Source organism: Suillus subalutaceus (genome assembly GCF_016647625.1).
Source record: "Suillus subalutaceus strain FC151 chromosome Unknown DFJ58scaffold_300, whole genome shotgun sequence".
Lineage (NCBI taxonomy): Eukaryota > Fungi > Basidiomycota > Agaricomycetes > Boletales > Suillaceae > Suillus > Suillus subalutaceus.
Window position 1 is genome coordinate 11,157 of NW_024540549.1, and position 14,262 is coordinate 25,418.

The 14,262-nt window shown below is 44.8% G+C and overlaps 4 protein-coding genes across 4 annotated transcripts; 1 reads left to right on the plus strand and 3 right to left on the minus strand.

Moving 5' to 3' along the window:
• Positions 1–642: 642 nt before the first annotated feature.
• Positions 643–952, minus strand: DFJ58DRAFT_736856 (uncharacterized protein; the record flags this gene model as incomplete). Its single annotated transcript, XM_041386865.1, has 2 exons — positions 643–687; positions 746–952. The coding sequence occupies 2 exons, from the start codon at positions 950–952 to the stop codon at positions 643–645; spliced, it is 252 nt and encodes an 83-aa protein (XP_041235420.1).
• Positions 953–5,065: 4,113 nt separating this feature from the next.
• On the minus strand, positions 5,066–5,999 carry DFJ58DRAFT_848378 (uncharacterized protein; the record flags this gene model as incomplete). The annotated part of the gene is made up of 5 exons (XM_041393624.1): positions 5,066–5,137; positions 5,293–5,366; positions 5,460–5,559; positions 5,669–5,931; positions 5,984–5,999. The coding sequence occupies 5 exons, from the start codon at positions 5,997–5,999 to the stop codon at positions 5,066–5,068; spliced, it is 525 nt and encodes a 174-aa protein (XP_041235421.1).
• A 972-nt stretch (positions 6,000–6,971) lies between these two features.
• DFJ58DRAFT_671539 (uncharacterized protein) lies at positions 6,972–7,526 on the plus strand (the record flags this gene model as incomplete). Its single annotated transcript, XM_041382967.1, has 2 exons — positions 6,972–7,329; positions 7,381–7,526. The coding sequence occupies 2 exons, from the start codon at positions 6,972–6,974 to the stop codon at positions 7,524–7,526; spliced, it is 504 nt and encodes a 167-aa protein (XP_041235422.1).
• A 2,914-nt stretch (positions 7,527–10,440) lies between these two features.
• Positions 10,441–13,143, minus strand: DFJ58DRAFT_671542 (uncharacterized protein; the record flags this gene model as incomplete). The annotated part of the gene is made up of 7 exons (XM_041382968.1): positions 10,441–11,182; positions 11,233–11,590; positions 11,644–12,038; positions 12,091–12,234; positions 12,276–12,476; positions 12,658–12,789; positions 12,848–13,143. The coding sequence occupies 7 exons, from the start codon at positions 13,141–13,143 to the stop codon at positions 10,441–10,443; spliced, it is 2,268 nt and encodes a 755-aa protein (XP_041235423.1).
• Positions 13,144–14,262: the final 1,119 nt, after the last annotated feature.

Genomic DNA, 14,262 nt, shown 5'->3' on the forward strand with positions numbered 1-14,262 from the left:
GAACTCAGCACTCGGCACTCAGCACTTGGGACTTGGCACTCAGCACTTGGGACACATTAAATCACATCTGTTTGAGATGATCTAAATTCTGATGGGCCCCTGAGAGCATGGGCTATCTGGGTGTTAATGCCTGAAAGCATCAGGGCACTCTGCACTTGGCACTCGGCACTTGGTACTCAGCGCTTAGTAGTCAATATATTGTATTTTGCATATATCTCACTCAAATTATATCCATTTGAGACAATCTGAATTCTCCCACACCCCTGAGATCGAGGGCTATCTGCATGTCAATGCCCGAAAGCATCAAACTTCTGATGCCAAAATTCACCCGGTATATAGTATTTTGCTCATATCTCACTCAAATCACATCCGTTTGAGATGATCTAAATTCTGACGGGCCCCTGAGAGCGAGGGCTATCTGGGTGTTAATACCCGAAAGCATCGGGGCACTTGGCACTCGGAACTCGGAACTTGGAACTCGGAACTTGGAACTCGGAACTTGGAACTTGGAACTCGACACTTAGTGCTCAGCACTCGGTAGTCAGTATATTTTATTTTGCACCTTTCCCGAGTACATGCCCTTAATTTCAGGATGAAGTCCAGATGAAATACAATGAAGTCCAAAGGACTTCCGGAGGCTGGCTACTCTGGTGGAGTGCTGGGGGACTTCTGGATGAGCACAGGAACCTTCCGGAGGAGTATAGGAACTTCTAGAGAAGTACAGGAAACTCTGGAGGAGTCTCACCTGCTGCATAGGGTCCGAAGATAAGACTTCTGAAGGTAAGCTTCCTAGGTGGAAGCACATGGAGGAGAGACTGCAAGGGACAGAGTCCAAAGCAGGATCAGATAGGAGGAGTGGTCCAGAGGACAGGACGTCTGAAGGTTGTGCCATCTGAATGTTCAGATGTCCAAAGGTTAAGATGTCCAAAAGGTTATGATGTCTGAAGGTCATGATGTCCAAAGGTTACAATGTCCGAAGGTTTTGATATCCGAAGGGTAAGATGTCCAGAGATCCAAAGGTCCAGAGATCCAAAGGTCCGGAAATCCAAAGGTCCGGAGATCCAAAGGTCCGGAGGTCAGCAGGAGTGGACAGGATTATAGGACAGGAGAATAAAGGCTACCATGGACAAGGTCTGGAGTAGAAGCAAACAGAGGTAGGCTACACTTAGGTGGAGTCGGAGATAACAGGAAGTAGACATAAGTCTTGGAAAGACAGGAAGTAGACATAAGTCTTGGAAAGACAGGAAGTAGACATAAGTCTTGGAAAGACAGGAAGTGCCAGAAAGGCAAAGGTCCAGCTTAAGGAATCAATCCTTAAGCTTGGATAGAGATGGAAGGACAAATCCAAAGGTTTGGAAGTCCAGCCTAAGGAATCCTTCAGGTTGGACTCGGATCTCAGTACACTTCACTTGATTTTCGATATCCGGGACTCCATAGTCAGAACTTGAGTCTTGAATCTCGGGTGTTGGGTGTTGGGTGTTGGGTCTCGATGGTCGGGACTCAATATTTGGGACTCGTTGGTCGGGACTTGATACTCGATTGTTGGGATTCAATGGTCGGGCATTGGGTTTCAGGACTCAAATCTCGGGCTTCGGGACTCAGGTTCCAAGACTCAGTAGTCGGGACTCAATGGCCGATTGTCGGGATTTGATAGTCAGGGCTCGGATATCGGTACACTTCACTTGATTTTCGGTAGTTGGAACTTGGCATTTGGCATTTGGTAGGCTTGGATGATGTTGGCTTTCAAAGATCTATTATCATATATTGCTCAATGAAATACCAGGTGATCGGAAGTGTGCTGGACATCACATATTCGTTTGTTGAGACCCGGGTCTCAGAACTCGGTACACTTCGCTCGAGTTTCCACTTCACCCCTTTGCAAGGCTCCATGCCATACTACATCATTAGATGACTTTGAATTATTACCTCCATGATATACAACTAGCTGAGCTCCATCATGTCTACAATTATCATTCTCCTGGGCCCACCCGTTTATATTATATACCCCTACGTCGGCCTACCCGTCTATGCAATATATGTCTACCATTGGCCCACCCATATATAATAAATCTTTCACCGCTCCCTCGGCCCACTCATCTACAAAATAATACCAATACGTCGGCCCACCCGTCTACAAAATAATATTAATTCGTCGGCCCACCCGTCTAATATGATATATATCTGGGCCCACCTGTCTATGTGATAACAAGCACCCGTGATATACCCAGCTATTTGATACATATCTACCTTGGTACACCCATCTACATAATATCCAACTACCTCGGCCGATCCATCTATTGAAAATTTATGTCCCTCGGCCCACCGATCTACTTTACATATTCCCCACCTGGGCCAACCCGTCTCCATCGGGAATAATAACACTCCCGGCCCATCCGTCACAGTCGAGGATATATCTACCTTCGGCCCATGGTCCGCTGGCCCGTATCATACAGGATATTATGCACGTCCGTTCACTCGTATAATACGGAGATATGTTACTGCAATATGTGGACTGGAGGACTGAAGGCATGGATAAGGGTATGGAGGTCCAGATGTGCATCCGGAAGGCATCTGGAAGGCGTGGGAACATCATCGGATGTAGGTCCGGAATATGGGATATGACAGGTATGATCACTTGAAGGCTGAGTCGCTACAGCTTCCTTTTTTGGCGCTCAATCTTTGTTTCTTCAAAATTCTAATGTATTTTTGCTTTGGTTTAAATATATATTTAATTACATTTGTTTTGAGCTGGATTTAAGCCTTAACTGCGGCTACTTGAACCAGGCCAGGCCATAAATTACATAAGCTATAACTGTGCCCTCAGCTCAGCTATTCATGGCTAAAACCAGCAATAAGCCGGAGCCATGGCAACACTAGTACAGACCATTGCGTCAGGTAGAGTTGAATATAAGCAATATATAAATACATAAGCTCAAGGCAAGAAAGACTTGAGAGTTAATTTGTCAGAAAGTACAAACACCTGCAAATAAAGTCATGTGCAAGGTCAACCCGACTGTGTCTCAGCCAAATACCATACTCCTAACTACTATCTAGGGCTCAGCAGTCTGTACTGCTGAGTCTTCTCTTCGACTCATAACTTCCATCGCTTAGTGGCATGTGCTGCTGGGCATGTTCCAGGCGACAACTACCTCACTGCAACCTATTTACCTGTACCGATATTGGCAACTCTAAATTTTAAACTCCAAAGGCTTATTCTGGGTCTAGCCATAACTGTGGTTCTGCTATTGTTGTAGAGTTCATCCAAGCTGCATGCAACGGTCTGTACTGTTGTTCATTGCATTCTTTCGATCTTGTTCTTGTGCAATGGTTTGTACTGTTGCACATCTTCTTCCATCGCCTCCTTCAGTCTCCAGGCACTATGTCACACACAGTGACTCCCAAGCTTTGTGTATTCCTGCACGAAGAGTGAATATTCACATCTTTCAATGTGTCCTCACTTCCTTCCATGATCCCTCCTATTCCTTGACCCTGGAATTCCAACCTCAAGTCCGATTCTTCCTCTGACAATATCAAAGACGCACTGACCACACAGTGGGCCTATGAGACACGCCCATGGTTTCCCCTTATCACAGCAAAGCCTCATTTTGACAGTGCTGTTTTTTTCTGCCTCAATCATTCACTCTACTCTTTGCCAATAGAGTCTACACCACAAAGGTAGCTGTAAATATGCATTTTCCTTGGTACAGTCAGGCTCCAAGACCTCCAAGAGACTATGGGTACCTGAGGTCTCATGTTGATGTGAAGCTTGCAAAGAAGGTTGCTCTAAGGTCTCGCAACACGTTCTTAGGTATGATGTTCATCTGTATCTGCTGATTATGGCTGATTGCATTGTTCTTTAGGCATCTCAGCTCTTTGCATGTACTTCATTATGGCTCATTGATATCGACCCCATCATGATTCCTCCAGTTGGACTTCTCTCTTGACAAATGACCCACAATATCCTATCCTATCCACATGGGTGATGGAACTCTCTCGCATGTTGTATTAGGAAGGTTTGGCTTCTAGGGGTCTGCCAGAGGTGCCAGGGGTCCTGCCTGGGCCTCAAGGCACTAGGTATATCTACCTAGCGCATGTCTGTAGCTAGTTCTCACCCTATTCGAGCTGTGTTGTTCCTTTTGCTTGGTCTGAGTCCCTCTGAGTGTCAAGTCCCCTGTCCCTCTCCAATGTTTGTTGGGGATCTTACAGATGCCGTACTGCATAATGATATGATTATCAACAGTGCCTACAGCTTGAGCTGGGACACGGATGTCACCATGTTTGAGCACTTCAAAGTTCTGATCTGGGTGTATTGGCCTCCTGACATTCCAGGCAACAAGTTATGGAACCACTACCTCCCCTCAACAAAAGATATCACTGGAGTGACTTGGGGTACTTTGAACGACCTGCAGAGCAATGATCCATGAGACGTTCAGTCCAATTGCCATTCTTGGATCGCCCAATCTATGCTGGACCCTGAGTCCAGCCAGCCAGCATCATTGTCCACTCAACCCCAACAAGACCTCTCCCATTTTCCGCTTCCCTACCAAAATAGTAGGCAAAGGCGTGGAGAAGATTGGCAGGCATGTTTTGCGTGCAGGTCCATGCAGAACGCAAAGAAGGGGGAGAAGGAGACCCCTTCTCAACAACAGGCATGTCTGAGTCGTGAATGTTCAGCGAAGTACCACGGCCTTCCTGGCAGGTCCAGTAGGATTTGGGTGTTTGAGTGGCAGCCCCAAGATGATTACAATGGTTTCATGTTGCACACCCACATCACGACGGCTGGGATTGAAGAGGTCTGGGGAAACTACAGCAAGTCCACTAGGATCTTCAATTCCTTCTCCAATTAATGGGACTTGTGTCTCACCCTCAACCCCACTAGCACCCCTGACAGTGACAATCGGGAAGATGACGATGATATCATGCCTCCCCTCCCCATAACTTCCCCTTCCCATGTTCCATTCCTACCCCCTTCCAGTTTTGCTGCCGATATATACACATACTTTGGCAGCGAAGTTTCACTTTCATCAAGACATACAGATATTGAAGGATTTATTCCCATCTTACATTACCACTTCAGATATTGAAGCACTGCTCCTGCTTCTGCTCCCTTGTCCATATCGATCCTGTCAGTGAGCAACTGGATTAAAACCATGAAATGGGATCAACTTCGCAAGCTCCTTGGTGATTCAACGGCAGAAACGGATTCAATTACAGAATCACAATGCCAATGCATCACGAGGTTCATTGTGTGTCTCGTCAACTTGAAAGACTCTGACTTGAATACAATCCCACCTGACCTTTGGGATCTTGGACCCCTCTCGTCTCTACAGATTTCACATGCTCATATTCATGTTTCTTACACGCAGCTATCACAATATCAATATTATATTATCGAGCCCTGCGACTCCCCAAATCATGTCATCTGGACTTTGGCTGTTGTCATATCCCGTGCCATGCACCTATATCCCACGATATTCCCACGCCTTCTGGACACACATCCGGATCTCTATACCCCCTGTCCAAGCCTCCAGACCTCCAATCCTCTATCCATCCGGATCCCTGCACCCTTGCACATTCACGCATCTGCATATCCTGATCCATGCACCCCCATACTTCCACATATCAATACTCCCATGTTCCATACCTACATCCAATAACATTCCCACACCTTCTGGACATGCATCCGGACCTCCATACCCTTATCCATGCCCCCAGACTTCAGTCCACTATCGGCCCAGATCTGTTTACCTTCACACATCCAATATCCAGACGCCTGATCTGATGTCCGGATCCATACCTTCATATCCAGATCTCCGGATATCATCTGTACCCATCCCCGAACCCAGAACCTTGAATCAGCATCTATGCCCTTATGGTAATCTCCTTGACTCCGGACTTCGGTTATCTGTGTATCCGTCTTGCTGATTGATCCTTGTGCATACTTCATCTCCGAGTTCATTTATTTATGTTCCGACTTACTTACTAGTGTGTTTCCACATGCTTGTACATAGCCTTAGTCCCTCTGCTTACTGATCCTTTCATATGTCAGTATATAAACCCTTGTACAACTCCTAGAGTTCCTTAGTTCGAATATCAACATAGACTTGCTCTCCCGCATCTTAGACTTTACTCTGTATCAACTTAGACTTGCCCAATCTTCTTCTGGACTTTGCTCCATCTAAGTCCTGCCTTTTCCATCAAGGCCTAGGGATGGATTCCCTAGGCCGGAAATCCAGACCTTCGGATTTGTCCCCTATGTCTCTGTCCTGAGTCTAGGGATTGATTCCCTAGACTGGATTTTTGCCTTTCCGGCACTTCCTGTCTTTCCAAGACTTCTGTCTAATCTCTGTCCCTCTGACTCTACCTAGTGTAGTCCTTCTCTGTTTACTTCTACTTCAGACTGCATCTGATGTAGCCCCTATCCGTACTCCATACCTCCGGAACTATATCCTGTCCTTCGGACCTTCAGACCTCCGGTCCTCCTGACCTTCGGACCTCCTGTCCTCTGGACCTATCCTCCTGATGTAGTTCCACTCTATCCTGCTTTGGACTTTGTCCCTTGCAGTCCCCCTTCCATTCTGTTTCCTCTAGAGGCAATGCCTTAGGGTCTCCCTACTTCCATGCAGTGGAAACTCCTCTGGACTTTCCTGTACTCCTCTGGAACTCTCCTGTGTTCCTCCGGAAGTCCTCTAGCACTCTACTAGAGTAGCCAGCCTCCGGAAGTCCTTCGGACTTCATCGGACCATCATTGGAATTCATCTGAAATCAAGGGCACCATACTCGGGTAAGGGGCACAGCGTACGAGCTGAGGCCAAGCCCTTCAGATCCCGTCTACCTTGAGCACGGTCTTAACAGCTAACCTCAACCCCGCTACTGCTGTAATGTGCCTGCACCATGATTGGGGTTCAGACATAAAGCAGATTGTGTTAGCTTTGCTTAGAAGAGGCATTGCATTCAGGACCTTACAGCGAATGACTGTCGCACCTCACTGGTGGCGCCCCCTCTCAGAACTTTGTACTTATACATTGGGACATCAACAACCCCCTTTCAATCCCCCATATGTTGATTACATTGTGTATGAACAACTACATCATGAGTTTATGAATTGTCCCCAGGTGAGGGCTGCATTCTTGCATGGGGGACTCGTATGGCAATTGGCTTTGCACAGCCTGGGTGTCAACCATCTTCCATCTGTCCTCAATGGTATATCAACTGAAGCTGTTCCATTTGGCAACCTATTGGTTGGTGATAGTGGCCAGACTTACTATGACGACGGATTGTCGGAGGAGGAAATCAATTTTATGTGCAGAACATACTACATAGATCACCGTAAGCTTGCTACAGTTCAGTCCCATCAGTACTAATAATCATACTTTCTAGGTGACAGCCCAGAGGTAGTTTCATGGTGGCCTCAGCCCAACGCTTGGAACATGTCAGGCTTGAACATTGGTTTTTGGTCCGCTCGGTGCGAGGACTGGTTTCAAGTACATCTTGGCAACCTTCGAGAAGGTGTTTCCCGCATGTGACATTCACTCACCAAGGACGCCAATTGTCCAATGACCTCCACGCAATGGAAATGTTCACTTAATTTTAACCTGTGACCAATAAGATCATGTGCAACACTTCGGCAGCATGTTATGATTTCATGACAAAAGCACCAGGTAAGAGTTTCTTTACTCCCTTCATATTCATGCTCACGAGTTTTACATGGTTTGGAGTCAGATGTAGTTTTGCATTACTGTATATATATTTTTGCCCATTTCAGTCTGATCGTCATTCGTGCTTGTTGCGGGTGGTGAGTGGGCTACGATTGAGCGATGAGCGGGCAACGATCAGGTGATTTATCTTGTCCAAGGGCAAAACTTGAAGTTTTGCCATCACACTTTGTCGCTGGCATAAACTTCAAAATTTTAGTAGTCCCTAATTAGTGGAGCCCCTCCAGTGACAAATCCCGTATTATACGGGTCACCCGACCTACATAATATCCCGTGTAATACGGGCCAGCGGATTATGGGCCGATGTTATGTATATTCCCGATGTTGACGGGTGGGCCGGGAGGCATATTATTTCCGATGGAGACGGGTGGGCCCATCTATGCTGATGTTATATATATCATCAATGATAGCGGATGGGCCGGGAGAAATATTATTATGGAGATGGGTGGGCCCATGTGACTAATATGTAGAGTAGGATTGACATATATTATAGACCTGAGGAGAGATGTATAGCAAATAGTATTATATAGACGTGTGGGCCGACATATTAGTATTATTTTGTAGACGGATGGGCCGAGGGAGCGGTGAAATATTTATTAGATAGACGGGTGGGCTGAGGGTGAGGGGAATTATTTATTAGATAGACGGGTGGGCCGAGGTGGGGTAATATTAGATAGACGGGTGGGCCGAGGTGGGGTAATAATAGATAGACAGGTGGGCCGAGGGTGAGGTGAATTATTTATTACATAGACGGGTGGGTCGACATGGGGTCATATTAGATAGACGGGTGGGCCGACGTGGGGAATTCTACATAGATGGGTGGGCCGACATCGGGTAATATTAGATAGACGGGTGGGCCAAGGGTGAGGTGAATTATTTATTAGATAGACGGGTGGGCCCAGATACGTATCATATAGACAGATAGGCCTAGGTATTGTACATTTTTACGAGTTTCAAGTCTCGAGTTAAGAAAATTCAAATTTAAGATGATATACATTTTTGTTGTCTTGAAATACCGAGACCCAAGACCCAAGACCTGCACATACTTCAGTCATTTTCCAACGTAGAACCCTGGCTCCGGACATGCCAAAAGGCTGTAGAATCCATGCCAGCCAACCACCGGCCGGTGCACCTCAAACCAGTGCTGGCCAGTCTATCTAGGACTAGTGTTAGCTAGTATATTACAGCCAGGATAGATTATTGACTACATGTAGGACCAGTGCTGGCCAGGTTATACACTTGAATAGTGCTAGCATGACCAGCCTGACTATGTGACATGTAGCATTAGGCTGGCCAGGTATACACTTAAATTGTGCTAGCATACATATACTAGATAGCCTATTGTACCTGATATCCTTGAATATTCCTAGCATAGCCAGCTTGACTATGTGACATGTAGCATTCAGGCTGGCCAGTATACATATTATACTAGATAGTATAATGGTTCTTGATATACTTAATATTTTTCTGGGATGGCCAGCTTGAGTATGTGACACATATCTTTGAGGTTGGTCAGGGTATATACTCAAATAATCCTAGCATGGCCAGCCTAACTTTGTGATATGTAGCATTGAGGCTGGCCAAAGTATATACTTAGCATGGCTAGATTGAGTATGTGACATGTAGCATGGAGGCTGGCCAGGATATATACTTAAATATTCCTAGCATGGCCAGCTTGACTCTGTGACATGTAGCATGGAGGCTGGCCAGGATATATACTTAAATATTCCTAGCATGGCCAGCTTAACTCTGTGACATATAGCATGGAGGCTGGCCAGGATATATACTTAAATATTCGTAGCACAGCCTGCTTAACTACTTCAAAGTGGTGTTTCTGGGCTTTGTGTTTCTCACTTGATTTCAGTGGAGAGCTTCCATTTAAATTGTCATAGAGTAGATTGGTCCTTTCATGAAAAATCATGAGATTCGAGTGATTATGTGCTGGATTTCAATAGAAGCTCTGTAAGGAAACTCAGTAGTCAAATCACTAAACTTCTAATGTATCTCTACTACCTTGAGTTGCCCATGTCAGCCAGCATGGCTCTACACAACATAGAACATTAGCCAAGACCTTGGTTATATTGTCCAGCAGACTGCCCATATCATATAGACTCAGTCTGGCCAGCCTGTCACCTTTCATACCCATGTTGGCCGACTTGGTTCTACACAGCATAGATCTAGACTGGCCAAGATCCTGGTACCCTGGCCAGCTAGCCTCCTACATTGTGTAGACTCAGTCTGGCCAGCCTGTTATCTTTCATACCCATGTCGGCCGACTTGGCTCTACACAGCATAGATCTAGACTGGCCAGTATTAACTGTAGTACATTGGCTAGCAGCACCCTTACACTATATAGTCTGGCTGGCCTCTGATATCTTAGACCCCAGTGGGCCGACACAATTCTACACAATGTCAAAACACACTAGCCAGTATAAAGTGACAATTGTACTATAACATGTGGTCCTTGAACTGATTCTTATCTGCAAACATTGTCCACAATAGCACCTGTCTGTAGGCATAGGCTTGATGACCAGGTTTCATAGCCTCCATTGAACGTTGAATCCATTCACCCTTCTAATGATTAAACCAATTTATGGTCCAATCCATTTCATGTCTTGTCAAATTAAACTCTTCGTCCCACCTCCTCCACCTAGCCTTTGCCTTTAGCCAGTTAACCCTATAGACTGTTGATATGCTGTTAGTTCTGCTTTTTAGATAGACACTACTACTCACATTCATTCATCCAAATATCTTGTTGACTTCTGTGAGCACCATTAACCCTCCAAAACCATGCCAGCTTGTCAGACCCTTGCCCAAACCTATTCTCTTCAGTCACATCCCTATTGACCGTAAGACGTTCTGGCAATATTTCTTGATAAATATTTTCCAGAGTATTGATATTCACTCCAAGTCTTTCCATAGCCAATCTTGCCCTTTGATAGCTTCTGACCAACTTCTCGATTTTGAGGCTGCACCTTTGAGCATCCTGCTTGGACCTTGTGCCAGTCCATACAGAATTAGCACTTCGAAAGTGTTGACGATAGATGACAGCCTTCTGGCCAAGAGCCAAGCGAATATTTTCTAGACAATCATTAGCTTGACCTTTTCTCAACTCTAATTCTTCTTCCTGCAGTTTGGTCAAACTGAAAATATCAGCATAGTCATGGGTCACTGATGATGGCATCCAGATACCCATATCTTCTGCTGGAATTTCTTCATCAATCAATTCTGAATCATCTTCATCCGCAACCTCCCATGCTTGTTCTTCAGCTTCTGCCTGGCAAAATCGAGAATCATCGACATGGACTGTACCCGAATCCAGTTCTATTCCCTGTGTCATTTGATCTGCAGTTTCGTGAAATTTGATGATTCGAGCAGCTAGTTTTAGTCGTTTCTCTTGAAGACCAGCCTTCTGAGTAGCTGTGGCATTCCATGGGAAACGTTGAATATTTGATCGTAATCCATCCCTGATAGGAATGTGATGATATGTTTCACAAAATCTGAAGATGTGACTTACTGAGAGTCTTCTAGATTAATACCCTGAATAATCCAAGAAACCGATCCTGGCCTTCCTATTTCCAAAGTCTCAGATTCAGTTAATTTTAATCGAATTTCAGCCATTGTGGGAGCTTCATAATCCGGAATATGTGAATTAGTCATAAGGTTTGATAAAGGAATACTAGGGAATTTACCTTTGTCAATTTTCAACTGATAAATGTCAAGATGTTCTCCTCGAAGCTCCATTGCAATCTTCTCATCCTTTTCCCACAAAGCAATTTTTTGGGGGTCCAAAGAACATGTCAGCTCATCAAAAGTGATCTTTGTGTCATTGACTCCCTTGACAGCACATTTATACTTTTTCAAGAGAGTCTTGACTGTCAAATGTATTTAATTACATATCATTGACATTAAATTTAGGCTTACTCACCGATCCCAACCAATTTTTTCCAATTTGAGTCCCTCATGTGATCATCCAGTATTTCCTGCCGATGATATTGACTCATTGACCTTGCAGTGGGTGATATTTTGTTGAAAGGTGCCCAAAGAGTCTCTAAAATTTCTCCATCCACTTGACCAGCTCCCTCGATGAAGTTAAGACTAAATCTGGCAAAGCAGGGAAGTTTGTGTGCACTAAGATGGAATTTACCAACAGCTGTCAGAACCTTCCTTTTTTTAGGGAGTGATAACCCTGAGCAATTGTTGACTCGTTCCGAAAAATTAATGCACCACTGACACCCTATATCATATATGATCAGAGAGGTGCCAATATCATGAGAATGATAGCTGATAGCACTGCAGATCGAGTAGTCGACATTCATGTGGCTACCAAGTTCATTAACTTATGAAAACATCTTTAATACAAGATAGAACCCACCGTTCACCCTTCTGAAAATCTACCACAGTGTGAGGAACAAAGCAACCATGATGTGCACAAGCAGTAGCAGCCACTCCAGTTGCTCGAAGATTACTTTGATTTGTGTTTGCTGCATTGACTGCACGGTGATTGCTGCAAGAGGACCTCTGGTATCATCTAGTCAAAAAGTGACAGATAATCCAAACGAAATAGAACACACCTCTTTGCTCTCCTGAGCTGATGACAAATGAGCCTTATAATCGGCTTCTGTCACCATATACCCCAGGCCATCAGATAGGGTGAAATCAAGATGAGGCTGTTTCATGTTCATATGTTGAGCAGTGAAGTTGCCATCCACTACATATCTTTGCATAACTAGCCAACTATTTGGAAATTTGTCAATGATACTGTATAAAACTGAAGATGCAACCAGCTGGCCTGGGTACATTATGTGTACCAAGGCTGGCCAGCACAAACATATATGCTGGCCAGCCAAAGATTATAGTGTGGACATAGAGAACATCCGGTCAACATACAGGCTTAGAGTACTATCAAGCCCAAATACAAGTAGATTCTTACCTTTCATACTTGTCCTGCCAATGAATAGGTATGTTAATACCAGGCTGTGGACAGGCCACACAAAACAGTGCCAGATCACCAGCACCTGGCTTTACCTCAGTATCATGCTCAAATCCAAATTGTTTCCGGTTCATTAAATCCCTCCATTGCCGGGATGCCCTCATCAATTCTCGGTACCGGTCCTATCAAGTGAGTACACCCAGTCAACAATAAATAGAAAACACTGCAGATACAATGACTGACTGGTACAGAGTCTGGGAAGGCATTATTGGTAAGCCGACAAAGCTTTTGAAAGAAGCTCATGGCAGAAGTTTTGCATTCCAGGGCATCTATGAGGAAATGGTCCAGGACCTCAAAGGTAAAGGCAGTTCGAGGACAGGTTGTACTGGCAGGAAACAGCTGTGCTTTGAGCAAATGAAGGTGCTGTTGATGGACAGAGGATTCAGGGCAATGACACCACTGCACGTTGTGTATGAATACTCCTGTGGAGTGCATGATAGTCAAGGCAGTGGTCCTCGGAGCTGGACCTACAACTGTCTCAACTCCAGCGTACTTTTCACTCTCATCTATATTCTCATTAACATCCTCCCATTCCTGTGTGACATCTTGAGAGAATGGACATGGGTGACCCCCATGACCATATGCCAAATATACCCAAGCTCTGAAAGCGATGTATCTTGAAAGCATGTTCCATTCCACAGTTGTAGTTTATGAAATGGTAATGATTGATGGGCTTTGAGGACACAGGTATGGCACCATCCATGTTCACCACTGCAAGTCAGGCACCAGAAGAATCCTTCTCTGCTTGGGCAAGACTGGCAGATTCCCTCATTGATGATATTTTCAGACTCCAGGATGATGTCCAAGTACAATTGGCGAAAAACAATATAATTTTCAATGAAGTTATTTTGAGTCTTTATTTCAACCTAGTAAGCAGTGCCTTATATTGTTTGTTAGCTGACCTGCCTTGGTTTGTTGTCTTATATTTTGTGAGCTAAAATCACCATAAAGCTCTCTGTCAAAGTCTTCCGGAATCCTCTCCAGTTCTTCAGGGTTGATTTTCTTCATTTTCCGTGGGCTAGAGGATTTTGATGACGACTCTTCTTGCGAAATCTCATATGAGGGATCAGCAGAAGCCTCAACCCATAAGGTCTTCCTCTTTTTTCCTTCTCGTTTTTGGTGGGTGACATATGCAACATCCAGGTCCTTTCTTTCAGATAATCGACCCCTTTCTTTGTAGGAGAAAGATCGAGACTTGAGACGACTTTTTCTCTGGTGTGACATGAGAGGATAATATCATATAGTATTGTGAAAAATTGTCAAAGTTCACTAGATAGACAGTCACTATGTACTAGCCTAATTAGTCAAAGGTACCAAACAGCTTAGACCATCATCACCAATGTCCGGTATACCAGATTAACCTCCACTATTTCTTGACTAGTTTGTCCTCAATCTCTTCTTCAGCCGCTTGACCCTCTGATCCATTCCCAATAAGCGCAAAAAATCCATCTGAAGTGGAAATGCAGGCCTAGAAACCCCTACCCTATTATGTACCTTATCCTTCATGAAATGTGCAATGACAAACCGTTCTCCTATTTTCCAATGACTAACTGA